The following is a 20,197-nucleotide window of genomic DNA, read 5'->3' as shown; positions in this document are numbered from 1 at the left end:
TGCACATAATCCGGGCGTCACAAGAACGACGCCACCGGTGTAAACAACACTGAGGGGCCACAAACATGATCGAACGCACAAAACACTAGACTGTGGCCAGTTTAATAATTCTAATAATAATAATAATTCATGGTGTCTGGGAACAGGCAGCCAGAGTGTATTCATACATGTTTTGGCTTTTATCGAGGAACCCCCTCCCCCAAGGTCGAATTCTTGACACCCAAGAATCAACCCCACAATAAGCTGAATAACTCCTGAGTAACTATTTACTGCTAGGTGAACAGGTGTATTAGGTGATGGGAAATGAGTCCAACCATTTTTGTCCTGCCCGGGATTCGAACCCGGAATTCTCGATTATGAGTCGAGAACGAACTCGATTGTAATACCTGGATCCATTTTTTTTGGTAAACTCTTATTACATTTGTATATAATATGTATTAAAGGTAACGCCTAAGATGTAATATTAATTAATAAAAAGCAAAGTCAGAAGCCCCACGCCTGTTACCGCATGTCTTTTGTGTTAAAGTATTTTGGGCGCCCTTGTACTTGTGCGCTAGCTGGCGTTCACAACTGATGTCGCCTTCAAGGACTAAATTTAATCAATCATAATGATGATAATCTTTCCCATTCAATTCACCTGAGACTGTATGGGTCTCGAACCATGGACCCCACGCGTGTGAGGCCGAAAATTTTATAATAATGTTTATTTATTTACGGAAATAAATTTCTGGTCCCACTGAGCAATGATGCGCCTCAGAAATAAAGCATTATAATAATTATTTTTTGTTGTATTAAAAGTATAAAATACAAATAAACAACCTGTCATTCAGACTTGTGAGGTGGGACAGAAATGGCTGGATTCATTTCCCCATCACCTAATGCATCTGTTCACCTAGAAGTAAATAGGTACTCAGGAGTTAGTCAGCTTGATGTGGGGTTGAATCCTGGGCGGGGTCAGTAATTCGACCTTTGGAGGGGGGGGATCCTCCATAAAAACTAAAACATGTATGAATACACTCTGGCTGCCTGTCCCCCGACACCATGAATTATTATTATTAGAATTATTAATCTAAACTGGCCACAGTTTAGTGTTTCGTGCGTTCGATCATGTTTGTGGACCTCAGTGTTGTTTACACCGGCGGCGTCGTTCTTGTGACGCCCGGATTATGTCCATCACATCAACTTCATTTAATAACTATATGCCTATTAAGTAGAAGATTTTAACTGTTAAGAGCATTATATTGTGGGTTTTAATATTGGCCAATCACATATAAATACAAAACGTATAAATTTTGTGTTGGAAATTGTAAAAATATGTGAGCGATCCGTCGTCTGTACCAAGTGGCCGTCGTGACACATGAGGTGACACTGACGGTGCCATGACATTGGTGGTGCCGTGACACTGAGGGTGCCGCGAGAGCCTGCACCATGTATGGGTCAGTACGGACCGTAGGTGTAGTGTGTTGGAGAATGGCAGCGTCGGGAGGAGTGTGGTGGGGCGTGGTGGCAGGCCCCGCCAGGGCCGCCTCTCTCCTCACACGCTCCTACACCTCCACCACAAGGCTAAGTGCCAATGCTCTGAGCCGTGTGGTAAAGACTAGTAATGTGTACGGATGTGAAGGTGTGCGACAGTTAGGCCTATGGGCTGTGCTAGGCCAGCAGGCCCAGGGAGGCCCTAGAGCCAAGACGCCAAGCTACAGCAGGAGGTCGACCCTATACTACGTGGCCGCCGTCTGGGTGCTCGCCTTCGGCCTCAGTTATGCTGCCGTGCCGCTCTACAGAATATTTTGTCAAGTATGCTGACTTTTGTTCCAATTAAGGGGATTTTATTCAGTATGTGCGTGTTTACGTTCACATGATGGGAACGGCGTGTGATGAGCGGAAAGATTTGTTTTATTTAATAGAGGATTTTTGTTGTGAAAAAGACGCTTTTTTATATATATACTTTAGGCTCGTGTCAAGGTCTCCCTTGAGGTCGATCTACTGACCTTCCCCAGGATGCAGTCTCACAGAACGTGCCTAATTCCCATGTACCAATTTACTACTAGGTGAGTAGAAGCATTAGGTGAAAAGAAATGTGCCCAATCATTTCTGTCCCAAACCGAATTCAAAGCCAGGAACCCCGTTTGTAATTCAATGTAAGAATGCTGTATTGAATGTTACGTTAATTTCAGTTATAGATTAATGTTGAGTCTGATTTTATACATATAGCTTATTGGGAGTCATTTAGCCCCCCATGGAAGCTACCTTGTCATGGAGGTCAGGCTTGAGCACTTTGTTGGAGCCAAATATGGTGTTCTAGCACGGTCCTTAAAGTTCTTGCTGGGGAGGAGCAGAATCAAAACTGTTGGTTACTTTGCCTCCTCCAAGTGTTTGGTGTACACAGAGATCTGTATTTTTTTCAGTTTCCCTTCATCAGGAGGTTGAGCCTACCAAGTAGCTTCTCAACCGTTGGAAAAATGGATGGTTAGCTATTCCGAATAACTTATTACATAAATGTGACATTACCCTACAACCTAAGAAATATAACAGTGGCAAAAATGTCTCTGGTAAGTTATTTATTGGCAATCTGTGATAAATTCATGGACACATAATGCAACAAAAGCCTGCATCTTAGTGTTAGAACTGCATTAAGTTATTCATAACAATTTAGAATGTCATGATGATTTCAGGATGATTGAAAATTATGATAATTACTTGAGAATCATTTACTTTAACCAATTAAGCAATTTTTAGTTCCTTGTTTCATTGTAGTACCATGGTTAGTAGCACTTCGGTGACAGCAATGGTGGTCGTTATATTTAGGGGAAGAGGAAATTGCCAGTAGGCTATGTATTGTATCACCAACTCCAGCTTTTTGTTTACTTTCTTCATGATAAACATAGAGAATTAATATGAAAAGGCAATTTAGGTTAATTAATTTAATTCCATTTCCTCATACAGTGATATCTACCGGCGTTATTCACTAGTGAATGTATCATTTGGGTAACTATTCTTGGGAGGGTTGGCATTCATAAAATATTCTTGTTAGTCAAGAATAGGAGGTAGTCTGGTCAAGGCTTGTAGTTTGTGAGTAGGAGGCCTGGTCAAGGACTGAACCGCGGGGACGTTGAACACCGAAATCATCTTGAGGTAGGCATGAATGGATTTATGACAATTTAGGCTTGGGTCAGTTAGTGCTTTATAGTAATATACTCTTGTGTGAAGTAGGAAGCCAGATCCCAGCCTCTTCTCAAGCTGGTCAGTTGCAGGGAGTGAGGAGTTCTGGGAGACTGATGTAACAATTTACAAATCTTTTTGTGTCAATTTACAATTCTTTGGTGGTTTTGAGGGTCTTACATATTTTTAAAACCACTAAAATACATAGTGTTTCAAAAAGACGTTTATTTAATATTGTTTGGGTACAGCAGTTGAATGTTAGAAATGGTATGACTGTTGTGATAGGATAAGATAAGGATGCTTATGTGTTGCCGGCACAATTAGATAGGACATAGTGCTGAATGTGGCCAGAAGCAAAATGCTTGTGTGAAGCCTGGAGAGGAGGGGCTGGGACTAATGGGAAGCTTGCTTGTTACTTTCAGTTGTCTTAAATGGTTCATGGAAACCTTGGGGATTTGTTACAGACGTTGTTTTATGGTTAGTGAATGTGATTGCAGGTCTCATTAATGATTTTGGGGATTATTGTGAACCTTTAAGTACTATAATTTACTTACAATAAAGATTCTGGAAAAATGTGGAGCAGTTATTACCAATATGACTGCTGCAAACTTTTCTATTTGGCGTAATGATTGGTATTCTCTCAGGCTTACAGCTATGGAGGAACCACCAAAGAAGGAAGTGATGCAGAGAAGATTGAATCAATGCAACAAATTAGTGATCGTGTCATCAGAGTTCGTTTTAATGCTGATACAGCTGCTTCCATGACCTGGAACTTCAAGCCACAGCAAACGGAAATTAAGGTAATGTTCATTTATTTGAATGAGAATTTATGATCATCTGATTGTACAGTATTTGCAGGGACAGATGTTCAGAAATATGTAAATACAGTAACTAGAATGAGGTGATGTGTAAAACCAAATCGCCTATGGTTCTTGGTCTATACTGTCCCTTTTTATGGGAGCCTTGGTCTCCTTTTTCATGAATAAATAATTTGTGGCTTTTATTTTGGCACCTTCCTTCCTTCCATTTCATTTTTGTTCACGTCACTTTTTCTGGAAGGCATCTTGTTGGACAGTGAAGCTCAAAGATGCACTAATCATGTGGTCGTGAAACCTTTTCTCATTAGTTCCTCCTTCACACAATCAAGGGATTGTGCACCTTCTCCATGACTTCCCTAGCCTTGACACCTCGTCACTTTGCCTGGGGCTCACATCTATGACGTTCACTGTTATGTTCCTCTTTCAGTTCCTGCCCCTTTTGATTCCCAGTTTTTCAGATAAGTGTTGGCCATCCTAGACTGTTATTGTCCAGTAATTGCTTCGGTATTTATTCTGAACAGTATTTTATTGTTTCATGATGTATGTTTATTGATTTTTTACTCTTCTGCGAGGATGGGGGCAGTTTGAGTTTTCTTATAAAGGTCGCATCTATAGGCTGTTCATGTGCTCTTAACAGTCACATTTTTCCCTAGCCTGTTTTCAGTATTTGTATATTCAGCAAGTGGCACTTGTGCCTAGTGTTCCTGCTAGGTCTACACTTCATAACCTCATGGTCCTTTTGCAGTTTTCAGAGGACTGAATTTGGACCAACCCTCCTATTCTACCCTCATAGGATGGGAGTTTAAAGGACGTGCCTCGGTTTTGATGTACAGTACTGTATTGTAATGACCATTCCTACTGCCTCCATCATTCCATCTGATGAGTGGGAGATATGTTCCACCCTGAGGTCTGCGACATTTGTGGTCATTGGGTCTTCATTTTAGCTAAGCCTTCTCTTAAGGACTTATCAGGCAGCTAATGATTTGTGGGCCATGTTTGTATGTATAAGTAGGTTGCAACTTTATGTCGACGTGCTTGCCCCCGAGTCTACCCCTTTGTCTTTGCAGGATCCAATCTTGGAGCAGTTGACGTTTTCTCCTTGCGTCATCTCCATCTCCTTCTAGTCTGGTGGCAGTTCCCGTAGTCTTTGAACCTTCTCATATTTAATCTTGTGTTTGACTAGATACAGACTCCATACCGGCACTGTATACTCCAGGGTTGTGCTGCTTCAGACTTGCCAGTTTACACTGTCCTTGCTCTGGAATGTGGGTATGTGGCAGCTGCATTCTCAGTTCCCTTTGCTTTCAGTTTTGCATGTTTGGGCTGTCTTAGAGCCTAGATTCTGTTTGGGCTGTCATGGAGCCCAGTGCAATTTTGGCATTACATGTTTAAGGTTGTCAGAGTGAAAGGTGCTATCATAACTCGCATTTTTTAGCTTTCTTGCTAATTTCTCAACCATTACAGGGGTTACAGTGTGCAGGTGTTTAACATTAGGGGGCAGGGTGAATACAGGTCTCTCATGCTGCTGTAATTAGGTCAGTTTCAATCTCATCTGTCCTATATATCGCATTGTTGTACATAGAATATTTCTTTGAAAACATCACAGCCTGGATATACAGCAGAGCGCACCACACCACCTTGTTTTCCCTGAAAGAACTTGAAGAACAGACAATGAAAACCATAAAGGGGTAGAGCAGAACCAGGTGACAAGGGATGTATTCTAACACCAAGGAGAACACACGTGGCCACAGGTACAGGAACCCAAAGAATCGTTGACCAGATGTAACAGGGACAAGTAGACTGGGTTGCCTTCCCCAGAAGAAAGAGGGAATGTAATGCAGAAATTAACTTTTATCAAATACCGGTATATCTTGCTGCAATTATATTTTCTTGTAAATCTCATCATTTGTCTAGACACTGATTAGCATGGTGCCTATGACAATCAGTGTCTGTGTTGTGTAAAAGCATGTTGTGTAAAAAGCTATTAGGTGTCTGTGTGTAAATGCTTGGCATATGTACATAAGCCAAGCATTTACACAACTATGGGTTCACCATGAATCACACACACATACCTATACAATCTGTACATATACACACAATAATCTTAGCCTGCATTCCTGTATATAAATAAAATTATAACCCTCCTAGAATTTTAAGCATTGAAATGAAACTCCCTTTTCTGAGGTCCATTCGGTAGCTCTCAATTCCTGCTTTGTTTCCGTCTTCCGTGGGAGTTGCGGGGTCTGTTCAGGTGGCTCATGAATTAGGTAACTGGGTGGGACCCCAAGCCATTTGGGCTACTATTTGGTTGCAGTTGAGTGCATTGCAGCTTGGGGGTTTATCCTGCAGCAAGTAACGATTGACCCGGTTTTCCCAGTTACTAATTTCCTTTCAAGCATTTGCTCGTTTTGATGTCCTAATACTTTCTAGATGTTTATTTTCTCAGTTTAGGGATGATCTCTGAGCTACCCATGCCTCATAGAGGAAGGCAGATTCTGGTCCTGGATTCTAGTAGACTCTGTTGGGTCTCAAAAGCCCAGAGCAATTCACTAGAGTTTGGCAGCTCCAGTACTACAGCTCTGATAGCTACTGAATGGCCCACAAAAGGAGTGTTTCATTTTATTCAACAACTAATTGGTGAATATTTCAATTTTTTTTTTTTTAACAGGTGCATCCAGGTGAAACAGCTTTAGCATTCTACACTGCACGGAATCCAACAAATCGTCCTGTTATTGGCGTATCGACTTATAATGTAATTCCTTTTGATGCTGGACAGTACTTTAACAAAATCCAGTGTTTTTGCTTTGAAGAGCAACTCTTAAACCCTCATGAGGAAGTGAGTATTGGAGTATATATATATATATATTTCTGTAAAGAGCCCCTTCAGCTCCCCGGAGCTTGCCAGGCTTATATGTATGTATTAGACCGTGGCATCGGTCAATTCAATGGAGTTCTAGCCTACCGGGGACCAGAACCACGGTTCTGGTCCCAGAAGCCAGAACCTGGCCCCCTTAGAGAAGCACAAGGAGCAATGGCCTATAGAAACCCCCATTTGGTTGGAAACATTCTATATCTGCCATCTACCGGGTTAGGCACCCAGAAAAGTAAGCATCCCAAAACAAACTACAGCTGATTAAAAATTGTGACCGAAAGTCAAACTAGCAAGCAGAACTTCCCAAACCAAAAACAGGCAAACAAGCACGCCGTCACCATTGTTGCCGCTCCACTGTCTGCGCAGATTCCCCTCCCCAAGAGGAGGGAGGAGGAGCCCCAGACACCCTGTGCAGGCTATCCAACCTCAGTTCTGAGGCTGATGTGTTTAATGGCAGTCGTTCAGCTCTGGTTCCAATCTTTGAGCAGAGCTGTTCCTTGCGTTGTTGTACTGCTGTGTGGTGGTGTGCGAGCCAGGTGTACTTTGTGAAGTACTGGGGGCTGCATGCACCTATTGACACCTTCCCTAGGTGTCCTGTAAGTACTGCCCTTGCAGTTTGGGGTTACCTTCCACAAACTGTTCGGGAACCACTTCCGGAGGGTTCTTTTGCTGCTCGGTGATTGCCCATCCTTGGGGTCGGCTGGGGATTTTCTTGACAGTGTTTGACCTTGGGTAGGAGGTAGTATTGTCGCTGGCAGGGGCACAACATACTGTACAGCTGTCTTATATTATGCATAGCAGCCAGTTCTGTTCCTCATGGAGACGTGCTTTTGCAGGTTTTTCTTTTTCGTTTGTTTGCCTGGTGTGGCTACAGGACCACTTGTTATTTTGGTGGCCCTCCGCTAGGCCCCCGTGGTTCTACATGTCACAGGGGTTCAGCTTTTGTTTGTTTGGTAGTTCTAAGATAACTGGTTAGCAGTACCTTAGGGGAGGGGTTTTCTTACCCCCATTCCCTGTACGAATTTGATATGGGTTCCAGAGGCTTGCGGCTTCCCGCATCCCACCTAAGAAGGTTCAGTCGACTGTTGTGTCGTACCTCCTGCAAAACCCGGATTTTGCCTCAATAATGGATCCTTCGCTTGAGTTTGGTTCCACTTTTCCTTACTAGGTGCGTTACAAGGTGCCAGAGTCTTCCTGGTTGGCAGACTGCCCTTTCTTTTCGTTGGAAGCGTGGTATGCGTTCTGCCGGACCCGCATGTTTGAATGGTGGGAAACTACATCGGTGGTTCAGGTTTACTTGGGGGACAAGTTTGAGTGCCTTAATGCGTGCTTGTTCACTCCTGTTTTTCCTTGAGATGTTGGCCAGGTATAGCTTCACGTGCAGGCTCCTGCCCTTTTGGCATCCTTAGTGGTTGAGGACTTGCGCACCTGTGGGTATTTGACCTTGCATTTCTTTTTCCCTGCTTGAGCTGTCTTCGGATTGGGTATAGGAGGATGTGGAGGTACTGGGTTCCTGGCCTGAGTCTGATGCGCTTGCCTCGGTGGCTCAGACATCCACTGCCTTGTTGAAGTTGTTTGCACCAATTCTAAAGGAAGCGGTGTCTCTGTTTTTTGCTTCTCACCTCCCATTTTGACAGGCGGTGCTTGCTCACTCTTTGGAATCTGCTTGGGCCCTAGCTCTATGGTTTTTGTCCCCTTTTAGTCCATTGCTGTTTTAAGAGTCTGTGGTTGTACAGTATCTGCATGCGGATTCGTTTAGTTGCCATCCCATGTTGGATTTGTTGGTTTTCCAGAAGGGTTGTGCCAGGGTTCGGGGGTTCTATTAGTCATGATGTGGTGCCAGATTCAGGACTGGCCACTCCTTCGGCCCCGGCGGTATCTGGTCAGCACAGTGCTCACTCTGCACGTCGTTCAGCATCTCGTTAGGGTCCTAGTCTCTTTTTGCGGTTCCCCACATTAACAGGGGTGGGGGGTTTCAGCCACGCATGGGCATGGCCTAAACGACAACATCCCTCAAGTGGGTTTCCCGTCTGTTTCCACTGCCACAACGGGACCGTGCAGATCTGAGGTTCATTCTGGACTTGTCTCGGTATCCAGCCGCGTCCAACAGCCTGGTTGACCAGTCCAGCAACAAGGAGGCCTGGTCAACGACCGGGCCGCAGGGTCGCTGAGCCTCGAAATCACCTCAAAGTAAGGTCCCGTCTGAACCCCTGGGTCTTTTGCCCATCCTTTCGCATGACCACTCTGTCCCAGGTCTGGCTTTTTTTGGAGCTGGATGCATGGATGGTTTCTCTGGACCTCCAGGACACGTATTGGCACATCTCGATTTATCTGGGGTTCAGGGCCTGGATCAATTTTGTCATGGAGCGGCACACTTACTGCTTTCATTGCCTTCCATTCGGCTTGAATCTGGCTCCTTGTATTTTTACACGCCTTACCTGGGTCGTGATAGCCCGTTTGCGCCTGCTAGGGTTTGGGTTCTGGCGTACTTCGACGATTGGGTGGTTTGGGCTTCCAGTCAGTCCGCGTGTCTGCTCGCCAGGTATTTGGTTCTTTCCCAGCTCACCGGGTTCAGGTTCTTGGTGGACTGGAGGAAGTCCCATTTTGTTCCCTCTCATGTTCGAACTTGGCTGGATTTTGTGTAGGACTCTGGGACCGCATCCTTGTCTCTCCCTCCAACGGTGTTGCTGCAGCTGCAGTCCCACCTTTGGCTGTTTTTGGAGGGCACCCGGGTCACTCGTCGGTTGTTTGAGCAGTCTGAACTTTGCCTTGCTGGTCTACCTGTTGGGTCGGATCTGGCTTAAGTGGCTGTTCTGGTTTCTTCGAGGACATCCCTTCTGCCACTCTCGTGATCGCTGGGGTTCGGACCCCGGAGGACTTGCGTCGGCTGCTGCGTTGCCGACTTTCTCTTCAGGATTTTCGGGGTTTAATTCCGAGGCCTCAACCCGAGCCCTCGCTCGATGTGTTCACGGGTACATCGTCTCTCAGCTGGGGCTTTGTGACCAGTGCTCACCAGGTTGGCCAGGGTCGGTGTGGTCCGTCCTTCCGCCAGGCTCATAGCACTGTGCGAGAGTTCGCAAGAGTGCGGTTTTCGCTTCAGAGGGTTTACGTCACTCACGGATCGATAATCCGGCTCCATTTGGACTGCTCCCCAGTGGTTCATTGTCTGAACCGCGGGGGTTCGATGCGGTTCTTGGCTCTTTGGGGCTAGTCGCTTCAGGTGACTCATCTGCTGGATTCTTAGGGTTTGGCTCTCTGGGCGGTTCATATCCAGGGAGTGTCCAATGTCCTGGGAGATTGCCTGCCCCAGTTTATTGCCCTGTCCACGGAATGGATGGTCGACGCGGACTCCTTCAGTTGGCTCTGCCTGACGGTGGACCTCTTCACGTCGGCGTGGTCAAGGCATCTTCTGGTATATGTGGGGCCCTTCCCCAACTGCGAGGCCGTCGGGGTCGATCGGTCAAGGTGGTGTTATCTGTACTTCTTCCCCAAAGTCCAGCTGTTGCTTCGGGTTCTGGCTCGGTTGGAGATTTACCAGGGGAGAGTAGTCCTGTTAGCCCCTTCGTTTCAGGTACTGCTTGTTCAATGTCCGAATCCAGAGATCTTTCCGCAGCTCCGCCTCTTTCAGCAGATCGGTCCGGTCCGGTATGTGGCGTGATCGATCTTCTCCTCCTATCTTCGCGTCTGGTCTTTCTGACGCAGGTTTATCACCACTTGTTTGGTGATCGGGTGGCTTCGCTAATGGCATCCCATCTGCATGTTTCATCTCGACGGCAGTACTGTATAAAGTTTCCTGGCGGTCCTTTCATCGATTTTCGTCTCTTCATAAGTTGTCTTCGATTTTTGATCGGGTTGTCTTGTCCTTTCTCTCTTGGTAGTTTCATGACCGTCAGCTTATGTCAAACGCTGTCACCTCATATCGTGCGGCACTGGCTTAGCAGCTTCAGCTTGCGTTCTGGGTGAATATTACTTCCGCTCTGTAAGCTCTCTCGTGCTTTGTTTCACCTCCATCCTGCTCATGTGCCGCCTGAGCCATCCTGGTCTTTGGACCAGGGTGCTCTCCTTTCTCTCTCCTCCTCAGTTTGTTGTGACCCCTTCAGCACAAGATGTTTTTCCAAGGCTCTTTTTCCTGTTGGTATTGGTTTCTGGGGGTCAGGTCAGGGAGCTTCATGCTCTCCTCTAGTGCAGAGGTTTCTGTTCTTTCGGTTTTGGCGGTAGGTTATTCGTTTGCAGCTGTCCCCTTCTTTTCTAGTGAAGAATGAGTCAGCGGCTTTCCTGAGGGATCCTTTGGTCGTTGATGCTTGGTTGGTCAGGCCGTGGGTGCATTATGGGTTGTCTGGTTGCAGCCCGTCCTCCAAAAATGAGGTGGTAAATGTAAGAAGACAAATAAGTGCAATTATGTACTATTCATAGCAGTTAGGAATTGTACTTATTTTCACTTAGTATTAAATCGTACTGTCAAATATATTGTGAATATTTGAGTTTCCCTGAAAAACTGAATAGAAAACCACAACCTCACCTAACCGTCTTAGTTTTTGAAGATAATAATTTTATTGCTTCTTAATTACAATTAGTACTTAACCTATAGCTATATTGATATTACAGTTTTATAAAACTAATAAAACAAAACTAAAATATATCAATAAATTGTAAAGAAACTCAGGATATTTTAAAATTTTGTATAAAATCTACATTGTTTAATAAACCTGAAAAAAAATTCCTAATATTTAAAACTTGTATATGACAAGTTGATTTAGAAAACTTCATCCTAAAATTCTGAGTGTCTTAACAGAAAACGGGGAGAATTAAATCGGGGGAGGGAGTTGGGTAAATGTAACAGCCCCATAAGTTTAATTATGCACTGTTTATGACAGTAGGAAAGTGTACTTATTACACTTAGTATTAAATCGTACTGTCAATTTGGAGGATGGGTTGCTGGTTGCAGCTCTTCGCCGTTACCTGCACGCCATGGCCTCTGTGCCGGGGATGCACTTTGGGTTGATCCAGTTTCCCTTCTTCCCTGTTCCAGGCCTTGGGTCTTCCATGTCATCCGCAGTGTTATTCAGTCCAGCCAGCCTGCAGTCTATCCTCGTGCTCATAACATTCGTAAATTTGCTGCTTTGGCTGCAGTCTTTGATAACATGTTTTGGGCTGACATTCGGGCATGGGGATTTTGAAGGTTGAACAGGGCCCTGGCCATGCGTCATTTAATAAACATTCCTGGCCCTAGTCAGGCGTGTGTTGCAGGTTGCAGCCAGTTGTCTCGACTTCGAGTTGAGATGCAAGTGATGGCCGCTTCCCAGGTAAGTACCTCTTGTCACTTTTCTTTGTTTAGGTAACTCCGGGGAGCCGTTGAATGTAATGAAATGCCATTTTCTGGGTGAGCCCCGAAAGGCTTCCCAGCACCCTCCCTCTGGTCGCCGGTTTTTTGTGCTCGTTTTGATGCTCTGCCTCAGAACTGAATGCTGTAGCAGCCGGTGCAGGAGGTCTGGGTGGGGGGGGGTGCACGGCCGATTGGCGCAATGGCATAAGTGACGTTTACTCTTTTCAGTTTGGGAGTTCTGCCTCCCTGTTTGGTTTTAGGTAGTAATTTTTACCATGTGGGGTTTGTTTTATTACACCTACCTTTCTGGGTGCCAAACCCTGGTCATTGGCAGACATGGAATGCTTCCAAACACATGGGGAAAGTTTCCATTGTCCATTACTCCTTGTGCCTCTCTGAGATTATGCCTATTGGGGATGGCACTAATACAAGTGACCTTACTCAGAAAGGACTGCACTAACAATAAATAAATGCTGCAAGAGCAGCTTATTACGTTAAAGGCTGCAATAGGTGGTGTAGAGCTGCCACCAGAGTCCAAATCCTTGGCACTCTGTAATCCACTGGGTTGTGGAGCTCCTATAACAGATGATGGCAGTTGTAAGGGTAGCTCTAGGGATTCTCACCAAATTTATATTGGTGTGTAGAGCTATGAAATTGGTTAGTCCAGAAGTATCCAGAACAGCATATAATCAATTTCAAGTTTATGGCAGAGTCTAATACTGGGGACAAGGTGAAGGTGTTGATTTAAAGGCACTCGTCATTTGATAAGAATTAACATTTATTCAAAAACTTAATAATAACAATACAAGGCAACATTAGTTTAACATTACGTTAATGTCCGTAGTGGCACTACAAAACTAAGCACTCGTCTAGTATAGTCGAACTAACGGTTCTGACCACTCACGGCGAGTTGAACTAATCTGAACAGCAGGTGCTCACTCGGACACAAGATAGCAGTTCACCAACTGCGGAAAAACAATTTAAATAACAACAACAACGACACAACAGACAGACCTATCGCAGAGACAGTCTTCAGTGCACCAAGTTATTTACGTTAAAGCTCGTCTCTTGGGGCGGCAGTCAAAGCAATCAGATATGTTACAGTACTATAACAAACACAAGACAAGACTAATCAATTCAATCAAATTAACAAGTTTAACTCGATTACATTAATTAGCAACTCTACGTTAATTACTGTCCCGTGGATGGCCAATCAAAAGCTGGGTAATTTATGTTAAAACGAGATCTGTCAGCACAGACAGTCGGGCAATCAAACACTGCTTAATGGAGTTAATTATTCAAAACACCAGGTAATTAGCAATCAGTGAGTAACCGCACTAATTACTGTCAAACGGACAGTTAAGGTAATTCATCGAGATTCAATTAACACTTAGCTGATCACTTAGATCGCTGGACAACCAATAATCAGTCAACACATTGCTAATTTCCTTACACTTCACTAATGATGTTAGTGACTAATTACAATTCACTGACTCTTCAATTATTAATTCACAATTAATACAACACCGGGTCATGCAGACCAACAAAACACAGTAGCAAAACACAGCACTAACTCCAGTGCTAAATGACACAACACAACATTGACACTATAATAAAAAACAGAATCACACAAACACCTGCAATCACAGGTTAATAACTGAGGTTTATCAACCCACTTACTTTTACAATCTGATTTTCTCCTGGAACGATAAAGAAAAAGAACATACATGAAATGTTATGCACAGTTATGGTATATATTTAAACCGCACAAAACAATGCACACAATTATTATAAAATAGTAATAATATCTAAATGTGCAGAAAGTATAAATATACACACACTCAGGTCACTTTACAGTAATCACAGAGTTACTGTAATTGCCTTTACCTATATGCTTCCTCGATCTGCGTATCTCCTGTTGCGAGCTAATGAATACGACAGACCGTGTGAGAGAATGGTCTCTCAGGATTCTCCCACAGCTGACTTGAATGACTAGGAGGACCCTAGGAGTCCCTTAAAGTGTTAAATCATTGAGGAGATTCCAACGATCAACGTGGACCAGGACCAGGTGAGGCTAGTCCGAGAAGAGACCCTCAAGGACTCTAACTCGACCTTGCTCCCAGGCCCTGTACGGTTGCTCTCGTATTTTCTCTGCTAATTCCGACAGCTTCGTGAAGCATCTGCCACATGTATATTGGCGACGTACGCATTGCAGTCGGGAAAGCAAAATAGAAAACCCCCACAGACCGTATGGCTAACTTGAATTCAGCACAAGGAATTATGCTCTTATGAAATGATAAAATAATTAAGGCGTACTCACTTTGATAAACCGGCTTACATTCATACAATCTCTCACACTCGGTAGACTTCTGCCGTTGATTGACGATCAAGCACCCACAGACCACAAGTGGTAGATCCCTTTCACAGGATACGTATGAGGTGGATGGCAACAGGACGCTGGGGTTGATTGGCGCGTGATTGCCTCAAAGGTGTCAGGTGAATCACAAAGGCGAGATTCCCTTGCCCTTAGGTGATGGGGGAGGAAAGTGTGAGTAGCCTCACGGCTTGGGTATAGCGAGAGCAAGCATACACCCACCACTGGTGGAGTGGTGGTGTAATGAGATGGGAACCACGTGTTAAGTACATGGGGTAGACAGCACGGTGTATGGAAAATAAACTAAGTCACAACAGTTTGTACTTTTTCATTAAACCAGTCTCCGTGGTGCAGTGGTAAGACATTAGCCTGGTGTTCCGCGAGCGCTTTGTAATGGGTTCGTATCCTGGCCGGGGAGGATTTACTGGGCACAAATCCTTAACTGTAGCCTCTGTTTAACTCAGCTGTAAAATGGGTACTTGGTTGTAAAAAAGATTCTTCGCGGCAGGGATCGAATTCCAGGGAATTGCCTGAAACGCTACGCGTACTAGTGGCTGTACAAGAATGTAACAACTCTTGTATACTTATCTCTAAAAAAAAAAAATCGGATTTAACTTAAAACACTGAGAATTGTATCGTAGAATCCTACCAACATTTTACTGAGCAATATGTTGACTGATCGCTAATGGATAACACGATGTTCGTGGATTTGATAACTACAGTCCAGTTGCTCCGTAGGTGAACACACGTGTGGAGTTACTCTTCACTGCACGGTATCTCTTATTTTCATCTATATACTGACTATATATATACTCTTCCCACCCCCATTGTTCTTCAAGGTGGCCAATCAGTGGTCGGCCTTGTGGAGGCCCACAGTGCTGTTACCAATAAGATCTTGACCCTCACTCATGTGAAACTCATGACGTCACAGCCTACAGGCGGATTGTTTACACAAGTGGGAAAAAAAAGTTAAGGATTCCTTGCCCACTAACTCTGGCTTCCTTGGCTCTGTCTCCAAGGGACTAAAGCCTAAGACTGGACTAATGCTGTAATTCCTTTTACAGCAAAGCTACAGTGGCCACCCTGACTTTACTGAACAGCTGAGGTTCTCTGCTTTCCCTAGAGATCAAACAATAAATGTCTAGCTCCCATACTAAGAAAACTAGAAGGCATGCACACACTTGTGCACCCCTGCAAGCAAAAGGGCAGTGTGTCTTCTTTTATCAACCATGTGTAAGCTAGCGAGAATTACCATTCCGTCACACTCTGAAGGGGGCCAGGTTCTGGCTCGTCGTCCTCAGTAGGCAAGAACTCCATCGACTGATGCCATGGTCTAATACATACATATCAGTCCAATAGTCTCCGGGGAGCCTCCGGGGCTCACCCAAAAAAAATGGCATTTCATTACATTCAATGCTGGTTTTTTGAAGATTGAATAACAACAAAAATTATTTTTTTTATATTTTCAGGTTCATATGCCTGTCTTCTTCTATATAGACCCTGAGTTTGCCGAAGACCCAAAGATGGAGAATGTGGACAGCTTGACATTGTCTTATACGTTCTTTGAGGCTCGTGAGGGGCTGCAGCTTCCAATGCCTAGATTTGCAAGTAAAGCGGTATAAATACTGTAGTGACAACATACCACTTCAAATTTCTGTTGATAATTCATAATATTGTTAAGGTTTGGACATTGCAATTTCATAATCAAATAAATTATTGTATGCTGTAAAGCTGTAAATATTGTTTGTAGTTTATTAAATAAATTGACAATAAAATAATTTTAACTTTTCTTATTAAATACTTTCTTTAATACTGTAAATACTGTACAGTAAAAACTTACTCATATGTCTGAGAATTGCCTCTTCTAAAACTTGAAATGGCTGTTTTAACATGACAACATGTGATGCTTATAAAAAAAATATTCCCAACAAATTTTTCTTTTTAATGTTGTTAAAATCCCTTCCCTGATTATGCAATGTGGAAAAAGTACAAAATTCCACTTAATTTGGCTGGAGTGAAGTGAAGAAATTGGGCAATATCATTATCAAATCTTGAGTACTCGTGCAGGAGACTTCAGAAGCCGGTCATACAGGTAATTGAAAAGCTGCAAGTTACTACAAATTTATGGTTATTATCAGTAATACAATTGTTTTCTTTTATTTATTTTTTACTTATGCACCTGGATGTCATTTACGATTTGTACGCAGTAGAACATGTGTAATGCTGATACTAAGGTGATACTCATGTCACTAATATGTTCACTAAAAAATGTTTGTCGCAATATTACATTTTCAATTTTGACTTTATAATACTGTTTACACTCGTACACACTATGTACACTCATACATTCATTTTGTACATACCCTTTTCATGTATATACACCATACTACACAATCAGTACTTCGTGAGTGAGTGAGTATTCACCAAAACAGTCAATGGCGCATAAGGCAACTTTGCATTCTGTGCACCAGGTACATTATTGATTTTTGCTTGTCTTTGTGTGTGCTTGCAGACAACACACTGATGTATACCTTTTGCAAGTTTCCCTGTACCTTGTATGTAACCAAGTTTGTGTAGTGCAAAGTAGGATTTGTAATCCTGTCTGTCGTGAGCAACGTGAGGCATTGTTGATGTGAAAACCTGTCATCACACTTCCTTCCTTTCCAAACTTTACAAGCAACTGTAACAACAGAGCAAGACTTAAATTACAGTTTGGTAGTTTCTTGCTTGATTTCACCAAATACTTGTTGAAACAGTTCAGCATCGTTACATTCATAAGGTGAAGACACAATTTCCTGGCCCACTTTACAGTTTTCCACACACATTCCACAGTGCCTGTCATGTCTCATTTATCCACCAATCTCAGATTTATATTACAATCCATGACCAAATTTGGTTTTTATAATTAACCTTTTTTTGCAAAGAAAAAAATAGTTCTGTTTGCCACTCTACCATTTCACCAGTGTGAATTATTGTCAACATATTCACTTCACGTCTGTCATATTAGCGCACCAATAAAAATTTTTGCTTTTTCCCAACTGACCTACTGAAATACCTGTACCAAACACTGCCATTTCTCTGTGACTTTACTCTGCCACAGACACTAGTGTAATATTCATACAGGAACACATCAAGGGGGTTGGTATAATAATTGACAGTGTATAAAATGTGCCCCTTGCTCAACAGTAGTTCTAGGAGTATCTTTACCACACTGCCTGAAAACCCATGAGGATCATGACTGGGTATGTTTGTTTTGGTACTGGACGGAATCCACATGAAATTGACTGTTACCATCAGTAATAATTGTTATATTTGTCTTTAGCTTCAGTAATAACCATGCTACAATTGTCTTTAAAAGAGTTGAGTATAATCAAGGATAAAGAATCACTTGCAATTAATGCCAAGTTGGAGATGGTTATACTCTACTGCAATTCACGACTGCAGCCCAGATAAAAATGGTGATAGTACAGCAATCTATTATCAAGATAACTGTACTTGAACTAGGCATCTGCAGTACAAACAACTATTTCAATATTTTTACTTAATTCTCAATCAAAACTTTTAAATCTCCCTATAACTATTGGAGCTGTCTAATTATAGATTCCCAACATTAATATATATATATATGCATTCTCAAACATTGAGGACTAATGATTAGGAATAAACTCTAAAAAAAAATCATAGGTGGTGACTTCAACATTGAGTGTTTTCGACAAAATACTGTAGTCCCTAATTCGATAATTTTCTTAACTGCATAAACTCTTGTATGCTAATCTCCACAACTACCAGTCCCACTAGAATTACTCCATCTGCTTCAACCTAGGACTGTATATCGACTGACATAACAGCCCCATTCACCACTGGCATAATCACTGCTTTGCAATATATATATTGGGAATTTGAAATCAATAATACTCATGACAAATTCATCAAATTTTCTTATCAAAATCTTCAGCCTCTACAATACTCAGCCCTCTCTTCATATGAAACTAAACTATCATTGGCCTGGTTTCAAAAGTCTTGGCAAAACAATACTCGTCAACACTTAACAATAAGAGAGGATATTTACTTTCTCTCTCTAAACTCTCACCAACATTTACCAATAAGAGCTAAACTATCCTATTATGAAAACGGATTTAAAGAAGCAAAAGGAAACATGGAAAACCATTTCAAATATCCTAGGATCCAAACAACACTCACATAACTCTTAATATTATAATTAATAATAATGCTGTGCTGGTGAAAGAACACCTAAAGGTGAACGAAATAATGATTGCCAATCCACGAGAAATTGACGTAATAGCACTAGAGATCTGCCATGAGGATGATAAACTAATGATTATAAATGCATATAGTCCACCACCAAGCAACACATGGACAAAGGAGGAGCTAGATAGTAAACGAGAGGGTCTTATAACAATAATGAGAGAGATTATAGCAAGAGCGGATAAGATAGATCAAGACTGTTGATAGTCGGCGACTTCAACTTGAAATCCATACACTGGGAAGCATATGAAGCTAGAACAGAGAATTTTTGGACCTGTAGATTTTCTAGACCTCATCCTGGAAACATTCTTGTATCAACGTGTTAAACAAGCTACGAGGATGAGGGAAGGGATGTTCCTTTCATGCTAGATTTGATATTTACCAGGAAGGAGGAAGAGATATTAGACATTCAGTACCTTCCTTCCTTGGGTAAAAGTGACCATGTCTTTTGGGGAATAAAGTATGCAATGTGTTATAATCTGGAAGAAAATAAGGAGGTTGAAGCAGTTGAAAAACCTGACTTCAGGAGAGGACATTATGGCGACTTTAGGAAATTTTTTTAATGAGTATAATTGGACAGACTTGTTGCTAGGCAAGGAAGTAAATGAGATTATGTCAAGTTTTGTGAAATATATGATAAAGGCACAACAAAATTTATACCAAAACAGAGATGCAGAACTAGGAAACAGGATTGGTTCAACAGAAATTGGGAGAGTGCCAGAGACCAAAAGACACAAAAATGGAATCAATATAGGAAGAGGCCAAACCCTCAAACATACCAGCGATACAAAGATGCGTGAAACAACTACACAGCAGTGAGGAGAGCGGCAGAAAGAAATTTTTTAAAAGGGATTGCAGACAAATGTAAAACAGAACCAGGTCTATTCTATAAATTCATAAACAACAAATTGCAGGTAAAGGATAATATTCAGAGGTTGAAAATGGGAAATAGATTCACGAAAATGAAAATGAAATGTGTGAAACATTAAACGAAAAGTTCCAAAGTGTGTTTGTACAAAATGAAATCTTCAGGGAACCAGACACAATAAGAATTCCAGAAAACATAGAGCACATAGGTGTCTAGAGACAAAGTGGAAAAAATGTTCAAGGAGCTAAGTAAGAAAGCAGTTGGTCCAGATGGAGTTTCACCATGGGTTCTGAGAGATTGTGCACCTGAGCTAGCATTCCACTTCAACTGATTTTTCAGGCATCCCTGTGTACAGGAGTTGTAGCTGATGTGTGGAAAAAGGCTATCATAGTTCCAATCTACAAAAGATTGTGGCAGCAGGGAAGACCCTCTTCAATTATAGACCTGTATCATTGACAAGTGTAATAGTCAAAATATTGGAAAAAATAATTAAAACTAAATGGATAGAACACCTGGA

The 20,197-nt window shown here is 42.5% G+C and overlaps 1 protein-coding gene across 2 annotated transcripts; it reads left to right on the top strand.

Moving 5' to 3' along the window:
* Window positions 1-1,153: 1,153 nt before the first annotated feature.
* Cox11 (Cytochrome c oxidase copper chaperone COX11) lies at window positions 1,154-16,322 on the top strand. 2 transcript variants are annotated; one of them, XM_069306685.1, is made up of 4 exons: window positions 1,154-1,794; window positions 3,804-3,959; window positions 6,646-6,813; window positions 16,044-16,322. In XM_069306685.1, the coding sequence occupies exons 1-4, from the start codon at window positions 1,429-1,431 to the stop codon at window positions 16,089-16,091; spliced, it is 738 nt and encodes a 245-aa protein (XP_069162786.1). In that variant the 5' UTR covers window positions 1,154-1,428; the 3' UTR covers window positions 16,092-16,322. The 2 variants fall into 2 exon arrangements, with proteins under 2 accessions (XP_069162786.1, XP_045613894.1); XM_045757938.2 differs by having other exon boundaries at window positions 1,157-1,794; window positions 16,016-16,322.
* The last annotated feature ends 3,875 nt before the right edge of the window (window positions 16,323-20,197 follow it).

This window comes from Procambarus clarkii, chromosome 58, assembly GCF_040958095.1.
Source record: "Procambarus clarkii isolate CNS0578487 chromosome 58, FALCON_Pclarkii_2.0, whole genome shotgun sequence".
In the NCBI taxonomy this organism is placed as follows: Eukaryota; Metazoa; Arthropoda; class Malacostraca; order Decapoda; family Cambaridae; genus Procambarus; species Procambarus clarkii.
The sequence above is the reverse complement of the archived record's forward strand: the minus strand, read 5'-3'. Positions and strand labels throughout refer to the sequence as shown.